This window comes from Watersipora subatra, chromosome 5, assembly GCF_963576615.1.
Source record: "Watersipora subatra chromosome 5, tzWatSuba1.1, whole genome shotgun sequence".
In the NCBI taxonomy this organism is placed as follows: Eukaryota; Metazoa; Bryozoa; class Gymnolaemata; order Cheilostomatida; family Watersiporidae; genus Watersipora; species Watersipora subatra.
The window spans coordinates 30,158,441-30,185,603 of record NC_088712.1 but is presented as its reverse complement, the minus strand read 5'-3'; the positions used below and the strand labels follow the sequence as shown (position 1 = coordinate 30,185,603).

Genomic DNA, 27,163 nt, shown 5'->3' with positions numbered 1-27,163 from the left:
GAGGAGGAACAGTACGAGTGAGAGGGACAGTACGAGCGAGAGGGACAGTACGAGTGAGAGAAACAGTACGAGTGAGAGGGACAGTACGAGCGAGAGGAACAGTACGAGTAAGGAGGAACAGTATGAGTGAGGAGGAACAGTACGAGTGAGAGGGACAGTACGAGCGAGAGGGACAGTACGAGTGAGAGGAACAGTACGAGTGAGAGGGACAGTACGAGCGAGAGGAACAGTACGAGTAAGGAGGAACAGTATGAGTGAGGAGGAACAGTACGAGTGAGAGGGACAGTACGAGCGAGAGGAACAGTACGAGTAAGGAGGAACAGTATGAGTGAGGAGGAACAGTATGAGTGAGAGGGACAGTACGAGTGAGGAGGAACAGTACGAGTAAGGAGGAACAGTATGAGTGAGGAGGAACAGTACGAGTGAGAGGGACAGTACGAGCAAGAGGAACAGTACGAGTAAGGAGGAACAGTATGAGTGAGGAGGAACAGTACGAGTGAGAGGGACAGTACGAGTGAGAGGGACAGTACGAGTGAGAGGGACAGTACGAGCGAGAGGAACAGTACGAGTGAGAGGGACAGTACGAGTGAAAAAAACAGTACGAGTGAGGAGGAACAGTACGAGTGAGAGGAACAGTACGAGTGAGAGGGACAGTACGAGTGAGAGGAACAGTACGAGTGAAAAAAACAGTACGAGTGCGGAGGAACAGTACGAGAAGGACAGTACGAGCGAGAGGAACAGTACGAGTGAGAGGGACAGTACGAGTGAAAAAAACAGTACGAGTGAGGAGGAACAGTACGAGTAAGGAGGAACAGTACGAGCGAGGAGGAACAGTACGAGTGAGAGGAACAGTACGAGTGAGAGGGACAGTACGAGCGAGAGGGACAGTACGAGTGAGAAGGAACAGTACGAGTGAGGAGGAACAGTACGAGTGAGGAGGAACAGTACGAGCGAGGAGGAACAGTACGAGCGAAGAGGAACAGTACGAGTGAGAGAAACAGTACGAGTGAGAGGAACAGTACGAGTGAGAGGAACAGTACGAGTGAGAGGAACAGTACGAGTGAGAGGAACAGTACGAGTGAGGAGGAACAGTACGAGTGAGGAGGAACAGTACGAGCGAGGAGGAACAGTACGAGCGAAGAGGAACAGTACGAGTGAGAGGAACAGTACGAGTGAGAGGGACAGTACGAGCGAGAGGAACAGTACGAGTGAGGAGGGACAGTACGAGTGAGAGGGACAGTACGACTGAGAGGGACAGTACGAGCGAGAGGGACAGTACGAGTGAGAGGGACAGTACGAGTGAGAGGAACAGTACGAGTGAGAGGGACAGTACGAGCGAGAGGAACAGTACGAGTGAGGAGGAACAGTACGAGTGAAAGGGACAGTACGAGCGAGAGGGACAGTACGAGTGAGAGAAACAGTACGAGTGAGAGGGACAGTACGAGCGAGAGGAACAGTACGAGTAAGGAGGAACAGTATGAGTGAGGAGGAACAGTACGAGTGAGAGGGACAGTACGAGCGAGAGGGACAGTACGAGTGAGAGGAACAGTACGAGTGAGAGGGACAGTACGAGTGAGGAGAACAGTACGAGTAAGGAGGAACAGTACGAGTAAGGAGGAACAGTACGAGTGAGAGGGACAGTACGAGCGAGAGGAACAGTACGAGTAAGGAGGAACAGTATGAGTGAGGAGGAACAGTACGAGTGAGAGGGACAGTACGAGCGAGAGGAACAGTACGAGTGAGAGAAACAGTACGAGTGAGAGGGACAGTACGAGCGAGAGGAACAGTACGAGTAAGGAGGAACAGTATGAGTGAGGAGGAACAGTACGAGTGAAAGGGACAGTACGAGCGAGAGGGACAGTACGAGTGAGAGGAACAGTACGAGTGAGAGGGACAGTACGAGCGAGAGGAACAGTACGAGTAAGGAGGAACAGTATGAGTGAGGAGGAACAGTACGAGTGAGAGGGACAGTACGAGCGAGAGGAACAGTACGAGTAAGGAGGAACAGTATGAGTGAGGAGGAACAGTACGAGTGAGAGGGACACTACGAGTGAGGAGGAACAGTACGAGTAAGGAGGAACAGTATGAGTGAGGAGGAACAGTACGAGTGAGAGGGACAGTACGAGTGAGAGGGACAGTACGAGTGAGAGGGACAGTACGAGCGAGAGGAACAGTACGAGTAAGGAGGAACAGTATGAGTGAGGAGGAACAGTATGAGTGAGAGGGACAGTACGAGTGAGGAGGAACAGTACGAGTAAGGAGGAACAGTATGAGTGAGGAGGAACAGTACGAGTGAGAGGGACAGTACGAGCAAGAGGAACAGTACGAGTAAGGAGGAACAGTATGAGTGAGGAGGAACAGTACGAGTGAGAGGGACAGTACGAGTGAGAGGGACAGTACGAGTGAGAGGGACAGTACGAGCGAGAGGAACAGTACGAGTGAGAGGGACAGTACGAGTGAAAAAAACAGTACGAGTGAGGAGGAACAGTACGAGTGAGAGGAACAGTACGAGTGAGAGGGACAGTACGAGTGAGAGGAACAGTACGAGTGAAAAAAACAGTACGAGTGCGGAGGAACAGTACGAGAAGGACAGTACGAGCGAGAGGAACAGTACGAGTGAGAGGGACAGTACGAGTGAAAAAAACAGTACGAGTGAGGAGGAACAGTACGAGTAAGGAGGAACAGTACGAGCGAGGAGGAACAGTACGAGTGAGAGGAACAGTACGAGTGAGAGGGACAGTACGAGCGAGAGGGACAGTACGAGTGAGAAGGAACAGTACGAGTGAGGAGGAACAGTACGAGTGAGGAGGAACAGTACGAGCGAGGAGGAACAGTACGAGCGAAGAGGAACAGTACGAGTGAGAGAAACAGTACGAGTGAGAGGAACAGTACGAGTGAGAGGAACAGTACGAGTGAGAGGAACAGTACGAGTGAGAGGAACAGTACGAGTGAGGAGGAACAGTACGAGTGAGGAGGAACAGTACGAGCGAGGAGGAACAGTACGAGCGAAGAGGAACAGTACGAGTGAGAGGAACAGTACGAGTGAGAGGAACAGTACGAGTGAGAAAAACAGTACGAGTGAAAAAAACAGTACGAGTGAAAAAAACAGTACGAGTGAGAAAAACAGTACGAGTGAGAAAAACAGTACGAGTGAGAAAAACAGTACGAGTGAGGAGGAACAGTACGAGTGAGGAGGGACAGTACGAGTGAGAGGAACAGTACGAGTGAGAGGAACAGTACGAGTGAGGAGGAACAGTACGAGTGAGGAGGAACAGTACGAGCGAGGAGGAACAGTACGAGCGAAGAGGAACAGTACGAGTGAGAGGAACAGTACGAGTGAGAGGAACAGTACGAGTGAGAAAAACAGTACGAGTGAAAAAAACAGTACGAGTGAAAAAAACAGTACGAGTGAGAAAAACAGTACGAGTGAGAAAAACAGTACGAGTGAGAAAAACAGTACGAGTGAGAAAAACAGTACGAGTGAAAAAAACAGTACGAGTGAGAGGAACAGCACGAGTGAGAGGAACAGTACGAGTGAGAGGAACAATATGAGTGAGAGGAACAGTACGAGTGAGAAGGAACAGTACGAGTGAGGAGGAAAAGTACGAGTGAGGAGGAACAGTACGAGCGAGGAGGAACAGTACGAGCGAAGAGGAACAGTACGAGTGAGAGAAACAGTACGAGTGAGAGGAACAGTACGAGTGAGAGGAACAGTACGAGTGAGAGGAACAGTACGAGTGAGAGGAACAGTACGAGTGAGAGGAACAGTACGAGTGAGAGGAACAGTACGAGTGAGAGGAACAGTACGAGTGAGAGGAACATTACGAGTGAGAAAAACAGTACGAGTGAGAAAAACAGTATGAGTGAGAAAAACAGTACGAGTGAGAAAAACAGTACGAGTGAGGAGGAACAGTACGAGTGAGGAGGGACAGTACGAGTGAGAGGGACAGTACGAGTGAGAGGGACAGTACGAGTGAGAGGAACAGTACGAGTGAGAGGAACAGTACGAGTGAGAGGAACAGTACGAGTGAGAGGGACAGTACGAGTGAGAGGAACAGTACGAGTGAGAGGAACAGTACGAGTGAGAGGAACAGTACGAGTGAGAGGAACAATATGAGTGAGTGGAACAATATGAGTGAGAGAAACAGTACGAGCGAGGAGGAACAGTACGAGTGAGGAGGAACAGTACGAGTGAGGAGGAACAGTACGAGTGAGGAGGAACAGTACAAGTGAGGAGGAACAGTACGAGTGAGAGGAACAGTACGAGTGAGGAGGAACAGTACGAATCAGAGGGACAGTACGAGTGAGAGGAACAGTACGAGTGAGGAGGAGCAGTACGAGTGAGGAGGAACAGTACAAGTGAGGAGGAACAGTACGAGTGAGAGAAACAGTACGAGTGAGAGGAACAGTACGAGTGAGAGGAACAGTACGAGTGAGAGGGACAGTACGAGCGAGAGGAACAGTACGAGTAAGGAGGAACAGTATGAGTGAGGAGGAACAGTACGAGTGAGAGGGATAGTACGAGCGAGAGGAACAGTACGAGCGAGAGGAACAGTACGAGTGAGAGGGACAGTACGAGCGAGAGGGACAGTACGAGTGAGAGGGACAGTACGAGTGAGAGGAACAGTACGAGTGAGAGGGACAGTACGAGCGAGAGGAACAGTACGAGTGAGGAGGAACAGTACGAGTGAAAGGGACAGTACGAGCGAGAGGAACAGTACGAGTAAGGAGGAACAGTATGAGTGAGGAGGAACAGTACGAGTGAAGAGGAACAGTATGAGTCAGGAGGAACAGTACGAGTGAGAGGGACAGTACGAGCGAGAGGAACAGTACGAGTAAGGAGGAACAGTATGAGTGAGGAGGAACAGTACGAGTGAGAGGGACAGTACGAGTGAGGAGAACAGTACGAGTAAGGAGGAACAGTACGAGTAAGGAGGAACAGTACGAGTGAGAGGGACAGTACGAGCGAGAGGAACAGTACGAGTAAGGAGGAACAGTATGAGTGAGGAGGAACAGTACGAGTGAGAGGGACAGTACGAGCGAGAGGAACAGTACGAGTGAGAGAAACAGTACGAGTGAGAGGGACAGTACGAGCGAGAGGAACAGTACGAGTAAGGAGGAACAGTATGAGTGAGGAGGAACAGTACGAGTGAAAGGGACAGTACGAGCGAGAGGGACAGTACGAGTGAGAGGAACAGTACGAGTGAGAGGGACAGTACGAGCGAGAGGAACAGTACGAGTAAGGAGGAACAGTATGAGTGAGGAGGAACAGTACGAGTGAGAGGGACAGTACGAGCGAGAGGAACAGTACGAGTAAGGAGGAACAGTATGAGTGAGGAGGAACAGTACGAGTGAGAGGGACACTACGAGTGAGGAGGAACAGTACGAGTAAGGAGGAACAGTATGAGTGAGGAGGAACAGTACGAGTGAGAGGGACAGTACGAGCAAGAGGAACAGAACGAGTAAGGAGGAACAGTATGAGTGAGGAGGAACAGTACGAGTGAGAGGGACAGTACGAGCGAGAGGAACAGTACGAGTAAGAGGGACAGTACGAGTGAAAAAAACAGTACGAGTGAGGAGGAACAGTACGAGTGAGAGGAACAGTACGAGTGAGAGGGACAGTACGAGTGAGAGGAACAGTACGAGTGAAAAGAACAGTACGAGTGAGGAGGAACAGTACGAGCGAGGAGGAACAGTACGAGCGAGGAGGAACAGTACGAGTGAGAGGAACAGTACGAGTGAGGAGGAACAGTACAAGTAAGGAGGAACAGTATGAGTGAGGAGGAACAGTACGAGTGAGAGGGACAGTACGAGCGAGAGGAACAGTACGAGTGAGAGGGACAGTACGAGTGAGAGGAACAGTACGAGTGAAAAAAACAGTACAAGTGAGGAGGAACAGTACGAGTGAGGAGGAACAGTACAAGTAAGGAGGAACAGTATGAGTGAGGAGGAACAGTACGAGTGAGAGGGACAGTACGAGCGAGAGGAACAGTACGAGTGAGAGGGACAGTACGAGCGAGGAGGAACAGTACGAGCGAGGAGGAACAGTACGAGTGAGAGGAACAGTACGAGTGAGGAGGAACAGTACAAGTAAGGAGGAACAGTATGAGTGAGGAGGAACAGTACGAGTGAGAGGGACAGTACGAGCGAGAGGAACAGTACGAGTGAGAGAGACAGTACGAGTGAGAGGAACAGTACGAGTGAAAAAAACAGTACAAGTGAGGAGGAACAGTACGAGCGAGGAGGAACAGTACGAGCGAGGAGGAACAGTACGAGTGAGAGGAACAGTACGAGTGAGAGGGACAGTACGAGCGAGAGGGACAGTACGAGTGAGAAGGAACAGTACGAGTGAGGAGGAACAGTACGAGTGAGGAGGAACAGTACGAGCGAGGAGGAACAGTACGAGCGAAGAGGAACAGTACGAGTGAGAGAAACAGTACGAGTGAGAGGAACAGTACGAGTGAGAGGAACAGTACGAGTGAGAGGAACAGTACGAGTGAGAGGAACAGTACGAGTGAGGAGGAACAGTACGAGTGAGGAGGAACAGTACGAGCGAGGAGGAACAGTACGAGCGAAGAGGAACAGTACGAGTGAGAGGAACAGTACGAGTGAGAGGAACAGTACGAGTGAGAAAAACAGTACGAGTGAAAAAAACAGTACAAGTGAAAAAAACAGTACGAGTGAGAAAAACAGTACGAGTGAGAAAAACAGTACGAGTGAGAAAAACAGTACGAGTGAGAAAAACAGTACGAGTGAAAAAAACAGTACGAGTGAGAGGAACAGCACGAGTGAGAGGAACAGTACGAGTGAGAGGAACAATATGAGTGAGAAGAACAGTACGAGTGAGAAGGAACAGTACGAGTGAGGAGGAAAAGTACGAGTGAGGAGGAACAGTACGAGCGAGGAGGAACAGTACGAGCGAAGAGGAACAGTACGAGTGAGAGGAACAGTACGAGTGAGAGGAACAGTACGAGTGAGAGGAACAGTACGAGTGAGAGGAACAGTACGAGTGAGAGGAACAGTACGAGTGAGAGGAACAGTACGAGTGAGAAAAACAGTACGAGTGAGAAAAACAGTATGAGAAAAACAGTACGAGTGAGAAAAACAGTACGAGTGAGGAGGAACAGTACGAGTGAGGAGGGACAGTACGAGTGAGAGGGACAGTACGAGTGAGAGGGACAGTACGAGTGAGAGGAACAGTACGAGTGAGAGGAACAGTACGAGTGAGAGGAACAGTACGAGTGAGAGGGACAGTACGAGTGAGAGGAACAGTACGAGTGAGAGGAACAGTACGAGTGAGAGGAACAGTACGAGTGAGAGGAACAATATGAGTGAGTGGAACAATATGAGTGAGAGAAACAGTACGAGCGAGGAGGAGCAGTACGAGTGAGGAGGAACAGTACGAGTGAGGAGGAACAGTACGAGTGAGGAGGAACAGTACAAGTGAGGAGGAACAGTACGAGTGAGAGGAACAGTACGAGTGAGGAGGAACAGTACGAATCAGAGGGACAGTACGAGTGAGAGGAACAGTACGAGTGAGGAGGAGCAGTACGAGTGAGGAGGAACAGTACAAGTGAGGAGGAACAGTACGAGTGAGAGAAACAGTACGAGTGAGAGGAACAGTACGAGTGAGAGGAACAGTACGAGTGAAAGGAACAGTATGAGTGAAAAAAACAGTACGAGTGAGGAGGAACAGTACGAGTGAGGAGGGACAGTACGAGAAGGACAGTACGAGCGAGAGGAACAGTACGAGTGAGAGGGACAGTACGAGTGAAAAAAACAGTACGAGTGAGGAGGAACAGTACGAGTGAGAGGAACAGTACGAGTGAGAGGGACAGTACAAGTGAGAGGAACAGTACGAGTGAAAAAAACAGTACGAGTGAGGAGGAACAGTACGAGTAAGGAGGAACAGTATGAGTGAGGAGGAACAGTACAAGTAAGGAGGAACAGTATGAGTGAGGAGGAACAGTACGAGTGAGAGGGACAGTACGAGCGAGAGGAACAGTACGAGTAAGGAGGAACAGTATGAGTGAGGAGGAACAGTACGAGTGAGAGGGATAGTACGAGCGAGAGGAACAGTACGAGTGAGAGGAACAGTACGAGTGAGAGGGACAGTACGAGCGAGAGGGACAGTACGAGTGAGAGGAACAGTACGAGTGAGAGGGACAGTACGAGCGAGAGGAACAGTACGAGTAAGGAGGAACAGTATGAGTGAGGAGGAACAGTACGAGTGAGAGGGACAGTACGAGCGAGAGGAACAGTACGAGTAAGGAGGAACAGTATGAGTGAGGAGGAACAGTACGAGTGAGGAGGAACAGTATGAGTGAGGAGGAACAGTACGAGTGAGAGGGACAGTACGAGCGAGAGGAACAGTACGAGTAAGGAGGAACAGTATGAGTGAGGAGGAACAGTACGAGTGAGAGGGACAGTACGAGTGAGGAGGAACAGTACGAGTAAGGAGGAACAGTATGAGTGAGGAGGAACAGTACGAGTGAGAGAGACAGTACGAGCAAGAGGAACAGTACGAGTAAGGAGGAACAGTACGAGTGAGAGGGACAGTACGAGCGAGAGGAACAGTACGAGTAAGGAGGAACAGTATGAGTGAGGAGGAACAGTACGAGTGAGAGGGACAGTACGAGCGAGAGGGACAGTACGAGTGAGAGAAACAGTACGAGTGAGAGGGACAGTACGAGCGAGAGGAACAGTACGAGTAAGGAGGAACAGTATGAGTGAGGAGGAACAGTACGAGTGAGAGGGACAGTACGAGCGAGAGGGACAGTACGAGTGAGAGGAACAGTACGAGTGAGAGGGACAGTACGAGCGAGAGGAACAGTACGAGTAAGGAGGAACAGTATGAGTGAGGAGGAACAGTACGAGTGAGAGGGACAGTACGAGCGAGAGGAACAGTACGAGTAAGGAGGAACAGTATGAGTGAGGAGGAACAGTATGAGTGAGAGGGACAGTACGAGTGAGGAGGAACAGTACGAGTAAGGAGGAACAGTATGAGTGAGGAGGAACAGTACGAGTGAGAGGGACAGTACGAGCAAGAGGAACAGTACGAGTAAGGAGGAACAGTATGAGTGAGGAGGAACAGTACGAGTGAGAGGGACAGTACGAGTGAGAGGGACAGTACGAGTGAGAGGGACAGTACGAGCGAGAGGAACAGTACGAGTGAGAGGGACAGTACGAGTGAAAAAAACAGTACGAGTGAGGAGGAACAGTACGAGTGAGAGGAACAGTACGAGTGAGAGGGACAGTACGAGTGAGAGGAACAGTACGAGTGAAAAAAACAGTACGAGTGCGGAGGAACAGTACGAGAAGGACAGTACGAGCGAGAGGAACAGTACGAGTGAGAGGGACAGTACGAGTGAAAAAAACAGTACGAGTGAGGAGGAACAGTACGAGTAAGGAGGAACAGTACGAGCGAGGAGGAACAGTACGAGTGAGAGGAACAGTACGAGTGAGAGGGACAGTACGAGCGAGAGGGACAGTACGAGTGAGAAGGAACAGTACGAGTGAGGAGGAACAGTACGAGTGAGGAGGAACAGTACGAGCGAGGAGGAACAGTACGAGCGAAGAGGAACAGTACGAGTGAGAGAAACAGTACGAGTGAGAGGAACAGTACGAGTGAGAGGAACAGTACGAGTGAGAGGAACAGTACGAGTGAGAGGAACAGTACGAGTGAGGAGGAACAGTACGAGTGAGGAGGAACAGTACGAGCGAGGAGGAACAGTACGAGCGAAGAGGAACAGTACGAGTGAGAGGAACAGTACGAGTGAGAGGGACAGTACGAGCGAGAGGAACAGTACGAGTGAGGAGGGACAGTACGAGTGAGAGGGACAGTACGACTGAGAGGGACAGTACGAGCGAGAGGGACAGTACGAGTGAGAGGGACAGTACGAGTGAGAGGAACAGTACGAGTGAGAGGGACAGTACGAGCGAGAGGAACAGTACGAGTGAGGAGGAACAGTACGAGTGAAAGGGACAGTACGAGCGAGAGGGACAGTACGAGTGAGAGAAACAGTACGAGTGAGAGGGACAGTACGAGCGAGAGGAACAGTACGAGTAAGGAGGAACAGTATGAGTGAGGAGGAACAGTACGAGTGAGAGGGACAGTACGAGCGAGAGGGACAGTACGAGTGAGAGGAACAGTACGAGTGAGAGGGACAGTACGAGTGAGGAGAACAGTACGAGTAAGGAGGAACAGTACGAGTAAGGAGGAACAGTACGAGTGAGAGGGACAGTACGAGCGAGAGGAACAGTACGAGTAAGGAGGAACAGTATGAGTGAGGAGGAACAGTACGAGTGAGAGGGACAGTACGAGCGAGAGGAACAGTACGAGTGAGAGAAACAGTACGAGTGAGAGGGACAGTACGAGCGAGAGGAACAGTACGAGTAAGGAGGAACAGTATGAGTGAGGAGGAACAGTACGAGTGAAAGGGACAGTACGAGCGAGAGGGACAGTACGAGTGAGAGGAACAGTACGAGTGAGAGGGACAGTACGAGCGAGAGGAACAGTACGAGTAAGGAGGAACAGTATGAGTGAGGAGGAACAGTACGAGTGAGAGGGACAGTACGAGCGAGAGGAACAGTACGAGTAAGGAGGAACAGTATGAGTGAGGAGGAACAGTACGAGTGAGAGGGACACTACGAGTGAGGAGGAACAGTACGAGTAAGGAGGAACAGTATGAGTGAGGAGGAACAGTACGAGTGAGAGGGACAGTACGAGTGAGAGGGACAGTACGAGTGAGAGGGACAGTACGAGCGAGAGGAACAGTACGAGTAAGGAGGAACAGTATGAGTGAGGAGGAACAGTATGAGTGAGAGGGACAGTACGAGTGAGGAGGAACAGTACGAGTAAGGAGGAACAGTATGAGTGAGGAGGAACAGTACGAGTGAGAGGGACAGTACGAGCAAGAGGAACAGTACGAGTAAGGAGGAACAGTATGAGTGAGGAGGAACAGTACGAGTGAGAGGGACAGTACGAGTGAGAGGGACAGTACGAGTGAGAGGGACAGTACGAGCGAGAGGAACAGTACGAGTGAGAGGGACAGTACGAGTGAAAAAAACAGTACGAGTGAGGAGGAACAGTACGAGTGAGAGGAACAGTACGAGTGAGAGGGACAGTACGAGTGAGAGGAACAGTACGAGTGAAAAAAACAGTACGAGTGCGGAGGAACAGTACGAGAAGGACAGTACGAGCGAGAGGAACAGTACGAGTGAGAGGGACAGTACGAGTGAAAAAAACAGTACGAGTGAGGAGGAACAGTACGAGTAAGGAGGAACAGTACGAGCGAGGAGGAACAGTACGAGTGAGAGGAACAGTACGAGTGAGAGGGACAGTACGAGCGAGAGGGACAGTACGAGTGAGAAGGAACAGTACGAGTGAGGAGGAACAGTACGAGTGAGGAGGAACAGTACGAGCGAGGAGGAACAGTACGAGCGAAGAGGAACAGTACGAGTGAGAGAAACAGTACGAGTGAGAGGAACAGTACGAGTGAGAGGAACAGTACGAGTGAGAGGAACAGTACGAGTGAGAGGAACAGTACGAGTGAGGAGGAACAGTACGAGTGAGGAGGAACAGTACGAGCGAGGAGGAACAGTACGAGCGAAGAGGAACAGTACGAGTGAGAGGAACAGTACGAGTGAGAGGAACAGTACGAGTGAGAAAAACAGTACGAGTGAAAAAAACAGTACGAGTGAAAAAAACAGTACGAGTGAGAAAAACAGTACGAGTGAGAAAAACAGTACGAGTGAGAAAAACAGTACGAGTGAGGAGGAACAGTACGAGTGAGGAGGGACAGTACGAGTGAGAGGGACAGTACGACTGAGAGGGACAGTACGAGCGAGAGGGACAGTACGAGTGAGAGGGACAGTACGAGTGAGAGGAACAGTACGAGTGAGAGGGACAGTACGAGCGAGAGGAACAGTACGAGTGAGGAGGAACAGTACGAGTGAAAGGGACAGTACGAGCGAGAGGGACAGTACGAGTGAGAGAAACAGTACGAGTGAGAGGGACAGTACGAGCGAGAGGAACAGTACGAGTAAGGAGGAACAGTATGAGTGAGGAGGAACAGTACGAGTGAGAGGGACAGTACGAGCGAGAGGGACAGTACGAGTGAGAGGAACAGTACGAGTGAGAGGGACAGTACGAGTGAGGAGAACAGTACGAGTAAGGAGGAACAGTACGAGTAAGGAGGAACAGTACGAGTGAGAGGGACAGTACGAGCGAGAGGAACAGTACGAGTAAGGAGGAACAGTATGAGTGAGGAGGAACAGTACGAGTGAGAGGGACAGTACGAGCGAGAGGAACAGTACGAGTGAGAGAAACAGTACGAGTGAGAGGGACAGTACGAGCGAGAGGAACAGTACGAGTAAGGAGGAACAGTATGAGTGAGGAGGAACAGTACGAGTGAAAGGGACAGTACGAGCGAGAGGGACAGTACGAGTGAGAGGAACAGTACGAGTGAGAGGGACAGTACGAGCGAGAGGAACAGTACGAGTAAGGAGGAACAGTATGAGTGAGGAGGAACAGTACGAGTGAGAGGGACAGTACGAGCGAGAGGAACAGTACGAGTAAGGAGGAACAGTATGAGTGAGGAGGAACAGTACGAGTGAGAGGGACACTACGAGTGAGGAGGAACAGTACGAGTAAGGAGGAACAGTATGAGTGAGGAGGAACAGTACGAGTGAGAGGGACAGTACGAGCAAGAGGAACAGAACGAGTAAGGAGGAACAGTATGAGTGAGGAGGAACAGTACGAGTGAGAGGGACAGTACGAGCGAGAGGAACAGTACGAGTAAGAGGGACAGTACGAGTGAAAAAAACAGTACGAGTGAGGAGGAACAGTACGAGTGAGAGGAACAGTACGAGTGAGAGGGACAGTACGAGTGAGAGGAACAGTACGAGTGAAAAGAACAGTACGAGTGAGGAGGAACAGTACGAGCGAGGAGGAACAGTACGAGCGAGGAGGAACAGTACGAGTGAGAGGAACAGTACGAGTGAGGAGGAACAGTACAAGTAAGGAGGAACAGTATGAGTGAGGAGGAACAGTACGAGTGAGAGGGACAGTACGAGCGAGAGGAACAGTACGAGTGAGAGGGACAGTACGAGTGAGAGGAACAGTACGAGTGAAAAAAACAGTACAAGTGAGGAGGAACAGTACGAGTGAGGAGGAACAGTACAAGTAAGGAGGAACAGTATGAGTGAGGAGGAACAGTACGAGTGAGAGGGACAGTACGAGCGAGAGGAACAGTACGAGTGAGAGGGACAGTACGAGCGAGGAGGAACAGTACGAGCGAGGAGGAACAGTACGAGTGAGAGGAACAGTACGAGTGAGGAGGAACAGTACAAGTAAGGAGGAACAGTATGAGTGAGGAGGAACAGTACGAGTGAGAGGGACAGTACGAGCGAGAGGAACAGTACGAGTGAGAGAGACAGTACGAGTGAGAGGAACAGTACGAGTGAAAAAAACAGTACAAGTGAGGAGGAACAGTACGAGCGAGGAGGAACAGTACGAGCGAGGAGGAACAGTACGAGTGAGAGGAACAGTACGAGTGAGAGGGACAGTACGAGCGAGAGGGACAGTACGAGTGAGAAGGAACAGTACGAGTGAGGAGGAACAGTACGAGTGAGGAGGAACAGTACGAGCGAGGAGGAACAGTACGAGCGAAGAGGAACAGTACGAGTGAGAGAAACAGTACGAGTGAGAGGAACAGTACGAGTGAGAGGAACAGTACGAGTGAGAGGAACAGTACGAGTGAGAGGAACAGTACGAGTGAGGAGGAACAGTACGAGTGAGGAGGAACAGTACGAGCGAGGAGGAACAGTACGAGCGAAGAGGAACAGTACGAGTGAGAGGAACAGTACGAGTGAGAGGAACAGTACGAGTGAGAAAAACAGTACGAGTGAAAAAAACAGTACGAGTGAAAAAAACAGTACGAGTGAGAAAAACAGTACGAGTGAGAAAAACAGTACGAGTGAGAAAAACAGTACGAGTGAGAAAAACAGTACGAGTGAAAAAAACAGTACGAGTGAGAGGAACAGCACGAGTGAGAGGAACAGTACGAGTGAGAGGAACAATATGAGTGAGAAGAACAGTACGAGTGAGAAGGAACAGTACGAGTGAGGAGGAAAAGTACGAGTGAGGAGGAACAGTACGAGCGAGGAGGAACAGTACGAGCGAAGAGGAACAGTACGAGTGAGAGGAACAGTACGAGTGAGAGGAACAGTACGAGTGAGAGGAACAGTACGAGTGAGAGGAACAGTACGAGTGAGAGGAACAGTACGAGTGAGAGGAACAGTACGAGTGAGAAAAACAGTACGAGTGAGAAAAACAGTATGAGAAAAACAGTACGAGTGAGAAAAACAGTACGAGTGAGGAGGAACAGTACGAGTGAGGAGGGACAGTACGAGTGAGAGGGACAGTACGAGTGAGAGGGACAGTACGAGTGAGAGGAACAGTACGAGTGAGAGGAACAGTACGAGTGAGAGGAACAGTACGAGTGAGAGGGACAGTACGAGTGAGAGGAACAGTACGAGTGAGAGGAACAGTACGAGTGAGAGGAACAGTACGAGTGAGAGGAACAATATGAGTGAGTGGAACAATATGAGTGAGAGAAACAGTACGAGCGAGGAGGAGCAGTACGAGTGAGGAGGAACAGTACGAGTGAGGAGGAACAGTACGAGTGAGGAGGAACAGTACAAGTGAGGAGGAACAGTACGAGTGAGAGGAACAGTACGAGTGAGGAGGAACAGTACGAATCAGAGGGACAGTACGAGTGAGAGGAACAGTACGAGTGAGGAGGAGCAGTACGAGTGAGGAGGAACAGTACAAGTGAGGAGGAACAGTACGAGTGAGAGAAACAGTACGAGTGAGAGGAACAGTACGAGTGAGAGGAACAGTACGAGTGAAAGGAACAGTATGAGTGAAAAAAACAGTACGAGTGAGGAGGAACAGTACGAGTGAGGAGGGACAGTACGAGAAGGACAGTACGAGCGAGAGGAACAGTACGAGTGAGAGGGACAGTACGAGTGAAAAAAACAGTACGAGTGAGGAGGAACAGTACGAGTGAGAGGAACAGTACGAGTGAGAGGGACAGTACAAGTGAGAGGAACAGTACGAGTGAAAAAAACAGTACGAGTGAGGAGGAACAGTACGAGTAAGGAGGAACAGTATGAGTGAGGAGGAACAGTACAAGTAAGGAGGAACAGTATGAGTGAGGAGGAACAGTACGAGTGAGAGGGACAGTACGAGCGAGAGGAACAGTACGAGTAAGGAGGAACAGTATGAGTGAGGAGGAACAGTACGAGTGAGAGGGATAGTACGAGCGAGAGGAACAGTACGAGTGAGAGGAACAGTACGAGTGAGAGGGACAGTACGAGCGAGAGGGACAGTACGAGTGAGAGGAACAGTACGAGTGAGAGGGACAGTACGAGCGAGAGGAACAGTACGAGTAAGGAGGAACAGTATGAGTGAGGAGGAACAGTACGAGTGAGAGGGACAGTACGAGCGAGAGGAACAGTACGAGTAAGGAGGAACAGTATGAGTGAGGAGGAACAGTACGAGTGAGGAGGAACAGTATGAGTGAGGAGGAACAGTACGAGTGAGAGGGACAGTACGAGCGAGAGGAACAGTACGAGTAAGGAGGAACAGTATGAGTGAGGAGGAACAGTACGAGTGAGAGGGACAGTACGAGTGAGGAGGAACAGTACGAGTAAGGAGGAACAGTATGAGTGAGGAGGAACAGTACGAGTGAGAGAGACAGTACGAGCAAGAGGAACAGTACGAGTAAGGAGGAACAGTACGAGTGAGAGGGACAGTACGAGCGAGAGGAACAGTACGAGTAAGGAGGAACAGTATGAGTGAGGAGGAACAGTACGAGTGAGAGGGACAGTACGAGCGAGAGGGACAGTACGAGTGAGAGAAACAGTACGAGTGAGAGGGACAGTACGAGCGAGAGGAACAGTACGAGTAAGGAGGAACAGTATGAGTGAGGAGGAACAGTACGAGTGAGAGGGACAGTACGAGCGAGAGGGACAGTACGAGTGAGAGGAACAGTACGAGTGAGAGGGACAGTACGAGCGAGAGGAACAGTACGAGTAAGGAGGAACAGTATGAGTGAGGAGGAACAGTACGAGTGAGAGGGACAGTACGAGCGAGAGGAACAGTACGAGTAAGGAGGAACAGTATGAGTGAGGAGGAACAGTATGAGTGAGAGGGACAGTACGAGTGAGGAGGAACAGTACGAGTAAGGAGGAACAGTATGAGTGAGGAGGAACAGTACGAGTGAGAGGGACAGTACGAGCAAGAGGAACAGTACGAGTAAGGAGGAACAGTATGAGTGAGGAGGAACAGTACGAGTGAGAGGGACAGTACGAGTGAGAGGGACAGTACGAGTGAGAGGGACAGTACGAGCGAGAGGAACAGTACGAGTGAGAGGGACAGTACGAGTAAGGAGGAACAGTATGAGTGAGGAGGAACAGTACGAGTGAGAGGGACAGTACGAGCGAGAGGAACAGTACGAGCGAGAGGAACAGTACGAGTGAGAGAAACAGTACGAGTGAGAGGGACAGTACGAGCGAGAGGAACAGTATGAGTAAGGAGGAACAGTATGAGTGAGGAGGAACAGTACGAGTGAGAGGGACAGTACGAGCGAGAGGGACAGTACGAGTGAGAGGAACAGTACGAGTGAGAGGGACAGTACGAGCGAGAGGAACAGTACGAGTAAGGAGGAACAGTATGAGTGAGGAGGAACAGTACGAGTGAGAGGGACAGTACGAGCGAGAGGAACAGTACGAGTAAGGAGGAACAGTATGAGTGAGGAGGAACAGTACGAGTGAGAGGGACAGTACGAGTGAGGAGGAACAGTACGAGTAAGGAGGAACAGTATGAGTGAGGAGGAACAGTACGAGTGAGGGACAGTACGAGCAAGAGGAACAGTACAAGTAAGGAGGAACAGTATGAGTGAGGAGGAACAGTACGAGTGAGAGGGACAGTACGAGCGAGAGGAACAGTACGAGTGAGAGAGACAGTACGAGTGAGAGGAACAGTACGAGTGAAAAAAACAGTACGAGTGAGGAGGAACAGTACGAGCGAGGAGGAACAGTACGAGTGAGAGGAACAGTACGAGTGAGAGGAACAGTACGAGTGGGAGGGACAGTACGAGCGAGAGGAACAGTACGAGTGAGAGGGACAGTACGAGTGAAAAAAACAGTACGAGTGAGGAGGAACAGTACGAGTGAGAGGAACAGTACGAGTGAGAGGGACAGTACGAGTGAGAGGAACAGTACGAGTGAAAAAAACAGTACGAGTGAGGAGGAACAGTACGAGCGAGGAGGAACAGTACGAGCGAGGAGGAACAGTACGAGTGAGAGGAACAGTACGAGTGAGGAGGAACAGTACAAGTAAGGAGGAACAGTATGAGTGAGGAGGAACAGTACGAGTGAGAGGGACAGTACGAGCGAGAGGAACAGTACAAGTGAGAGAGACAGTACGAGTGAGAGGAACAGTACGAGTGAAAAAAACAGTACAAGTGAGGAGGAACAGTACGAGCGAGGAGGAACAGTACGAGCGAGGAGGAACAGTACGAGTGAGAGGAACAGTACGAGTGAGAGGGACAGTACGAGCGAGAGGGACAGTACGAGTGAGAGGAACAGTACGAGTGAGAGGGACAGTACGAGCGAGAGGAACAGTACGAGTAAGGAGGAACAGTATGAGTGAGGAGGAACAGTACGAGTGAGAGGGACAGTACGAGTGAGAGGAACAGTATGAGTGAGAGGGACAGTACAAATTATAACTGAGAAGAAGAGCATAACTTAAAGCACACTAAAAGGTGAACACAACCAACAGCGGAATTAAGTACCTGCAGAGTCTCTATCAAGATAGCTGGCTCTTGAGACCAGGATCTGTGGCGCACATCCAACTACAATCAGGTGAATCAATTTGGAACCATCAAAGAAGAAGCGCTATTACTCGGCGAACACATGACAAAAAAGAAACATTTCTCATAGCCGTAAGTAGGCAGTGCTAACATTGTATTCAATTATTAAAAACATTTAAAATGGCTAAGTAGAACTTGATGCAATACTCATTACTAAACCTTCGCTTAAGAAGACCTGAGCGATTATCGATAGCAACTAAGTCCCTTAGGAACTGCTAGAGTAAAAAAAGGAATCAGTATAGAGTCTAAACTATAGACGTACCATAAATAATGAAAATGAGCTGTAATTGAGGTGTACTAAAATATTTGAGAAAAAGAGTAGATACATATGAAATTGCTGAGTATAAACCTCTACTACAAGAGCATTGACCGAGTGGATTAGCAAAATGAGAAGAAAACTGACCTCTCCGATTCCCCTGTGTCCAAATCTGTCCATAAAACTGATGTAAGCATCTCTGACACGGTTATCATTCATCAGCAGTTCATGACCTTCCTCAGGAGTAACGCTACAGAACTTAGCTGCAAGGTCTGGAAAATCTCTTATGAGGTTTGACAGCATCTGCAACACATGCAGCATTTTCCAAGCTATTAATATATGGTTATCAGTATGAACGTATGCTAATATGATTATCGGTATGAACGTATGCATCTTCTATATATATATTTCTCGAAGTCTGTCGTCCTTCGGTATGTCCAGCTATAGCTATTATTAGAATAGCTGTAGCTGGACTATGCTGACGCAACATCATGGCGTTCCGACATTAGAAGCCTAGCGCTTTATAGCAAGATTACTGGAATTTTCCATTGGCAATGTGCGAGGCTACTAGCAAGTGGTAGGCAACTCTCATTACTTTTCATTGTTTATAAGTTGATTTTTAATACCATTTTCCATTGGCAGTGTGCCAGGCTAATAGCAAGTGGTAGGTAACTCTCATCACTTCTCATTGTTTATAAGCTGATTTTTAATACCCGTGCAACGCCGGGGGGCACAGCTAGTTAGTATATGGTCATCAGTATGCGGCTGACGATTCTAACTAGAGCAAACTAACTGTTATGCAAAAGTCTAGTTGGGCTCAAATGACAATCGCAACAGAAGCTAGAACTTTTACGAAATACAAACAAAAATTTAGTGACTATGTAGCTTGCATTGATATTTACAGTAGGATAGTCCCGCATGACAGAACTTGCATTTTTGGGCAAGGAATCAAATCTGGAAAACCCAATAAATGCTCTATCATGTCACACCTCGGTCTATCAAATACATTGAAGTAACTGACCTCAACCTCAGCTGACAAGGGAGACAACCTTAAGCCTTACCTCTAAGCCTTCTGGAACCCCTATACTCTCTATTTCAGTGAGGTGACAGCCAAGCAGAGATGCCAGATCAGCGAAGTGCTTGTTCTCCCACACTGAAATGTGCATAAAGGGATGGCAAAAAATAAATAGTGAAGAGAAACTGAAAACATGATTTTAAACTATTTTTTTATATAACTCAAACCTGGAAATATAAAAAAAAACACTAAGAATTAAACTGCAGTGACATTCAGCTGATCGTGTCAATAGCAGCCGCTGAGAATATGTAGAACAGATTGAGTAGAGTAGGTTTCACCAGTCCCATCATGTGGATCGCTGAATTAGGTTATTGTCAGCTCAAGTTACTCATATATGACAAGGTTACCTTGAGATCTCATAGCAAGGTACTCAGGTATGACAAGGTTACCTTAAGATCTCATAGCAAGGTACTCAGGTATGACAAGGTTACCTTGAGCTCTCTTAGTAAGGTACTCAGGTATGACAAGGTTACCTTGAGCTCTCTTAGTAAGGTACTCATGTATGACAAGGTTACCTCGAGATCTCATAGCAAGGTACTCAGATATGACAAGGTTACCTTGAGCTCTCTTAGTAAGGTACTCATATATGACAAGGTTACCTTAAGATCTCATAGCAAGGTACTCAGGTATGACAAGGTTACCTTAAGATCTCATAGCAAGGTACTCAGGTATGACAAGGTTACCTTGAGCTCTCTTAGTAAGGTACTCAGGTATGACAAGGTTACCTTGAGCTCTCTTAGTAAGGTACTCATATATGACAAGGTTACCTTGAGATCTCATAGCAAGGTACTCATATATGACAAGGTTACCTTAAGATCTCATAGCAAGGTACTCAGGTATGACAAGGTTACCTTAAGATCTCATAGCAAGGTACTCAGGTATGACAAGGTTACCTTGAGCTCTCTTAGTAAGGTACTCAGGTATGACAAGGTTACCTTGAGCTCTCTTAGTAAGGTACTCATATATGACAAGGTTACCTTGAGATCTCATAGCAAGGTACTCATATATGACAAGGTTACCTTGAGATCTCATAGCAAGATACTCAGGTATGACAAGGTTACCTTGAGCTCTCTTAGTAAGGTACTCATATATGACAAGGTTACCTTGAGATCTCATAGCAAGGTACTCAGATATGACAAGGTTACCTTAAGATCTCATAGCAAGGTACTCAGATATGACAAGGTTACCTTGAGCTCTCTTAGTAAGGTACTCATATATGACAAGGTTACCTTGAGATCTCATAGCAAGGTACTCAGATATGACAAGGTTACCTTAAGATCTCATAGCAAGGTACTCAGATATGACAAGGTTACCTTGAGATCTCATAGCAAGGTACTCAGGTATGACAAGGTTACCTTGAGATCTCATAGTAAGGTACTCAGGTATGACAAGGTTACCTTGAGCTCTCTTAGTAAGGTATTCATATATGACAAGGTTACCTTGAGATCTCAAAGCAAGGTACTCAGATATGACAAGGTTACCTTAAGATCTCATAGCAAGGTACTCAGGTATGACAAGGTTACCTTGAGCTCTCTTAGTAAGGTACTCAGGTATGACAAGGTTACCTTGAGCTCTCTTAGTAAGGTACTCATGTATGACAAGGTTACCTCGAGATCTCATAGCAAGGTATTCATATATGACAAGGTTACCTTGAGATCTCATAGCAAGGTACTCAGATATGACAAGGTTACCTTAAGATCTCATAGCAAGGTACTCAGATATGACAAGGTTACCTTGAGATCTCATAGCAAGGTACTCAGATATGACAAGGTTACCTTGAGATCTTATAGTAAGGTACTCAGGTATGACAAGGTTACCTTGAGATCTCATAGCAAGGTATTCAGATATGACAAGGTTACCTTGAGATCTTATAGTAAGGTACTCAGGTATGACAAGGTTACCTTGAGATCTCATAGCAAGGTATTCAGATATGACAAGGTTACCTTGAGATCTTATAGTAAGGTACTCAGGTATGACAAGGTTACCTTGAGATCTCATAGCAAGGTATTCAGATATGACAAGGTTACCTTGAGATCTCATAGCAAGGTACTCAGATATGACAAGGTTACCTTGAGATCTCATAGTAAGGTACTCAGATATGACAAGGTTACCTTGAGATCTCATAGTAAGGTACTCAGGTATGACAAGGTTACCTTAAGATCTCATAGCAAGGTACTCAGATATGACAAGGTTACCTTGAGATCTCATAGCAAGGTACTCAGATATGACAAGGTTACCTTGAGATCTCATAGTAAGGTACTCAGGTATGACAAGGTTACCTTGAGATCTCTTAGTAAGAATACTCATAATGATCTGTGAATAGACAGCACTTAAGCTTGCAGCAGGTAGATCATCTGTGAACACCTACAAACACAAACATGTCTGAGAATTGTGTACATGTCATGATACTCTTGCACTATTGGCAATGCCTCCAGTAAAACTGCAACAGGTTATACATTGACTCCTTTTAAGTACGAGTGGTTTATTTCGGGTGTCTCTGATGTAATACACACAAAACAACATATGACTACTGCAAACAAATATCCTCTCTTAAAGATGTGGTTTGTGTCAAATTTTGAGTTAATCTTAAAAGAAAGCATTTTTTTCTCTATCAGTTGATATGTTGTTTGTTGTGTTAGGCGATCTCATTGCCAAGATATTTGAAGATTAAAATCGAAAAAATCTGATCGCGGGAAAAACGCTCAGGCCAAAAAAAACATGCCCAGATTTGACCAAAATGATGTCACGCGTGATTTATCTGTCAATATATCTCGTATTCACATCGGCTATTTGCGATAAATGTCTAGTCATACGCGACTCTATTGGCATATATTTTATTTTGTATTTGCCCGTGTTGGTTAGAATAAAATTTTAAACCCCGCTACAGATGCATTATTATGAATGTTTCAAAGGCCTCAAATAACGAAAATTGAAAATTTGTCTTACTCATTTTCTCCAAATGCTGTGTAAACATTTGAGTACCGACTACCAATTTTACCGGTCTACGGTAATTCTGTCAAGCAAACTATGTAGAACAAGGTCTTTGTATCAGCACAGTTCCGCCGCTACCCACACTAACGATATACAGCCTCCCAAAAGCCCCGCCCACATTATGTCCGTCGCCTATCCTATTTATTAATTAGTACATGTATTAATGAGTACTAAAATATTACCTTTAGTATATTCATCAATCTAAGCCACTGTATTGCTAGATGCTAAAGATTAAAAAGATGCCGTCAAGAACTCATTGTACATACGTATCTCGCACGCCCTGGAAATTACATTTTAGCCTCAAACAGATAAATATAATCTGAATGTAAACTCAACAGGAAACTCTATAGGAGTCTCAAAGTAAAAAATACATTTACCTCCATTCTACGATCTTTCTCCATAGAGCTTTGATGCCCAGAAAACTCGGAGTCACCATCGCAGTAATTTCACAGCAATTTTTACAATTATGTTGTTCGCCAATAAAACGTGTCGATCGAGCAATTCATTAAAGTAACGATGTTAATTCATTTAGTAAATATCGATGTCCATGCGATTTAATAATAGAGTAAAATCTCTAAATTTGAGATCACAGACAACGCGTTTTACGAGTGATAACATTTATTACGACCTATAAAAAAATTTCGCGCTGATGATTGGCTAACGAAACGACCTCATATTTAACGCTCGTGGTTTCTTTTCAGATGTATTGCTAGTGACGTCACGAAAGAAGGACCCGCTGGAATGTGAGCTTTTTAAAAGAGGGCCTTATTCAAACGCATATATCTCTGGACAGGGTTGGTCTACAAAGACAAAAATGGCATCAAATTGTAGCTGATGGTTTAGCCTTTTATGGGTCTTAATTTCATTAAATCGAATTTTTTGACGCAACCGCATCTTTAACTAAACATACTAGCGAGTTTATGTCTACATGTAGTAGAGATTTGGTTGGTTACAAAATATTTAAGAAAAAGCTAATTAGCGACCACATGTCCTAGTAGTGAGATCAGGTCTTTCATCAAAGCTTTATTCGTTGTCATTTCCAAATATTTGATCATTTGTTTTATCTAAGAAATACAATTGGATCCTTAAAGATGGACTTACACAAAATTTTAGTAGATTTTCTCAGAAAGTATCGGCATTTTCTATCATTTGCGATGGTTGTTGATGTTTAAGGTGATGTGCCAGGATGTTTCAAGATTAAAATTGATAAAGCTTGATCACGGTTAACACTCTGAAGGCTGATCCACCTGATCCTACGCCTGAGTAAACTTGGATTCCTAGTTTAGCTTTGTTTTTACGTACTTCCGGTGTTTTTACGTACTTCCAGTGTTTTTACATACTTCCGGTGTTTTTACGTACTTCCGGTGTACGGGAGATTATGAAATTTTGGTGGCTTCGTCTGGTAGAGCATTTTAGCAGAATTCCACAGTTTCAAGTCAATATGACTGGTTTTTTAAATATAGCAAATATACCGACAACACTTTTATCCAAATGAGAAATGAAATTCAGCTGCTAACAGAACATTAGTTCTTTTGGCACTTTTGTACTTCCAGTTCACGCAGGATTAACAAACTTTGATTGTTTTGTGTATTTTCAATATTTTCAGCATAATGCAAAAGTTTAAAGTTGATTAGACTGTTAGTTATGGAAATACCGAGTTGCCGAAATACAAATGACACTTCTACCCGATTGAGAAATAAGAAATGGCTGTTGAACATTAGTTTCTATAGTCATATTGATTGAAACTATTTGTAATAAAGATAAAAACTGGGTGAGCTTACCGAAAAATCAAACGAAAAAGCTTCTTCTCCCCAGCAACAAGAGTTTTACAGTAAAACTAATTGTTTTTCTATTCTTAAATATACTCACTCTTATTAGACTCAGTATCAGACTCGATTTACACCATCCATTATGTTTCTTCAGTTGCCTCTAAAACCTGACATCTTTGAAAAAATGTGAGAAAAAAAATATTTGCTATATTAAATTTTTGTTTTTTTTATTGAGTCCTAATAGCTTGGAGCTTCAATATGGTACACAGTTTAAAAGAAATTGTGCTATTCTAAGTGCTTTCAAAGTTGATTGAAAGTTGTCAATATAGTCTAGAATCAGGGGACCCGCTTGTACATACTTGTACATACTGTACATAACTGTATACTTGTACAACTTGTACATACTGTACAAGGTTAGAGTTCAAAGCGGTCAAAAGAAAAGTATATACAAAAATGGCGTCACTAGTTGTTATCAATGCTATACATAGTTGAATACGAGTTGCATTCAGGTTGCAGCATTACGCGTCTCTAGTCTGTCGGTCTCTTTGCAACTATCGACATCATAATCGCACTTTCGATTGATCTGATATTTTAACCGCAATCAAAAGTATTTGTCAAATCAAAAGATTCCTTTCGTTGAACTTTTTAGTCTCAAACATAAACAAGTGTGTAAATATAATTTCATTTTGTCTCTAAAATGCTGAAAACATTGCTCATAGTTTGATGCAATCAAGTTTTGTCGATTTTAATCTTGAAACATCCTGGCAGCCAGACCACCTCTAACATCAAGAAGCAATCAGAAGTGATAGAAATATACCGATACTTTCTGATAATCTCCAAAATTTTGTGTAAGATCATCTTTAATGATGAAAAACTCGTAGAAAAAAATGATAAAATTTACCTCTTGGAGAACACTGAGACCTTCCTCAATGTGCGCCATGAGCTCCATGCAGTCAGTAGTCTCCGGCAGAGACATCTTAGTTACTTTTTGTTTGTGAGCTAAGCATCGCCCCAAGCCTGTCCATATTGACTGTAAAGAGAAGAAAAATCCTCATTTAGTTTGATTGCTTTGACTCTATGTTGAAGATTAAAACATTACAAAATTTATGTTAGTAAACCCAAAAAACAGCATTTTTAATTAAGAAAAGTTTACAAATGAAATTGATTACCAAATTAGAAATAAGACAACTCCTAAAGAGCAAGTCATAGCATTTGAATGAAGAGTGTGCGATAGACTCACATAGACAAAGCGGAAACTGTTAAATAGTCTATCAAGGAAAGGAACTGTATGATGATAGGATGTGACTTCATCATCAGTCATCGAGTCGATCATGTGGCCAGCCAATGCCAATTCCATCATTCTTCTATCAGCTAGCAGTGAACGTCCCTTGTGCACTTCGAGTGACTGAGAAGAAGATGTTCACTTCAGCCATTATAACGTTTCAATTGACTTCTAAGGCAGCAAAGTATATAGATATAAACTTTGAAAAAGTGATTTCCTTCAATGTCAATGGCAAAAGAATAACCTCATATTTGATGCTTAAACGGGTGTTTGGTGTAAACCCGAACACTGATATTATTGGCACTAGTACCCTGGTCCATTGTTTACATGACCGATATTACCTCCCCTCTTATTACATGTGTATAATCCCTCGTTACGTGGCGGCTTACCTTTCACGGTTTCAGTAATTCGTGGTTAAAAAATGTTCACTGAAACAAAAACAATACAATTAAATTAATTAGAAAGCAGTAAAAAAGTTAAAATAAATAAATATTGAAAACTTATTATAAATAAATAATAAGTTAAAATTTTGGCTCACACACGTACTTTAAAAAATTAGTTTTTGTTGAATGCTATATTAATATATTTGAAGTGTAGGAAGTATGAAAGGGGAAGAACAACTCACATGCACATTTATGAAGAGTCTGCTGTAGAAGATCTTGACTGTAATCATGGCATCTGCTGAGCATCGATGGCCCAAATTTCGCACAAATTTCTTCAAACAGAAATAACTCAACGCTATCTGCAGGGGTTTATCTAACTGTTATAACATTCCTTGCAATATACTTACTTACATAATATTGGAATATATTAGCTTACATAATATTGGAATATACTTACTTACATAATATTGGAACACACTTACATAACATTGGAAAACACTTACTTACATAACATTGGAATATATTTACTTGCATAACATTGGAAAACACTTCCATAATATTGGAATATATTTACTTGCATAACATTGGAATACACGTACTTGCATAGCATGCTCAAGGCAAGATATGACGGTAGAGTAAGTCAAAGGACACACTGCTTCAGGTATCACCTCTCTGCAAATATTTATATATACAGTGACACAAAGTCGCCCATTTTTTGTTCCGGTAAACAGATTCTAACACAGCTTTAGTAAAAAAATAGGAGACAAGTGTGAATCAGATCAATGATATAAATGTATTCAACTATTTTGAAGGCATATATCTAGAGATTTGCTTTGTTTTATTTGAAGCTAGTTCAAGCAGTAGTACTGTAACACTAGTACTAGTACACATGTAGCAGTAGTACACATGGAATGAACAGTTTAATCGATGCCGTTTATATCAGTTTGCTTGCTTCCAACTCATGTAGGTGAATACTTATAAGGTAATTGGATAACCTCACTTGGAATGTACTAAATCATTGTTAGTTTTATATGCAAACCATCTGTTTTACTCTCACAGTCAGCAACCAGTCAACTGACATACTTATCAATTTATTTGACTCGTCACATCGCTAAAGGTTCACATGATTATCTCCACATGCGACTAAAACAGACATACTGCCAAAGAGTGCCCAGAGCAGTAGCATTTTTAACACTCTCGATGTCAGACAGAGCACCTTTTGCTTTACTGCCATAGAAACTAAAAATCCTTTCGTCTGATTGAACAGCAAACATTACTCCTTCAAACTACTTATGTTGTAGTCTCCTAATGTGTTTACACATCACATGAACACCAATTTACTTGATAGAAATTAAATAGGAAACTGACAATCTACTTTGAGAGCGTATTTCAGTTTTGCAAGTAATTTATAAACAGCTGCAATAAAAGAGCGCCTCCTAACTTGAGTAATCGTAATTGTAATTAA

At 45.7% G+C, this 27,163-nt stretch overlaps 1 protein-coding gene across 1 annotated transcript in view; it reads right to left on the bottom strand.

Annotated features, from left to right (window-relative positions):
• Window positions 1–27,163, bottom strand: part of LOC137396466 (rifampicin phosphotransferase-like) — a 61,215-nt gene that overhangs the window by 23,463 nt on the left and 10,589 nt on the right. Inside the window, exons 5-12 of the mRNA XM_068082755.1 lie at window positions 26,298–26,370; window positions 25,941–26,030; window positions 25,274–25,438; window positions 24,935–25,063; window positions 21,553–21,637; window positions 19,260–19,351; window positions 18,346–18,501; window positions 17,865–17,924 (exon numbers count right to left, since the gene is read on the bottom strand). Of these exons, the coding sequence (XP_067938856.1) occupies window positions 17,865–17,924; window positions 18,346–18,501; window positions 19,260–19,351; window positions 21,553–21,637; window positions 24,935–25,063; window positions 25,274–25,438; window positions 25,941–26,030; window positions 26,298–26,370 (850 nt within the window). The remainder of the gene's footprint in view (window positions 1–17,864; window positions 17,925–18,345; window positions 18,502–19,259; window positions 19,352–21,552; window positions 21,638–24,934; window positions 25,064–25,273; window positions 25,439–25,940; window positions 26,031–26,297; window positions 26,371–27,163) is intronic.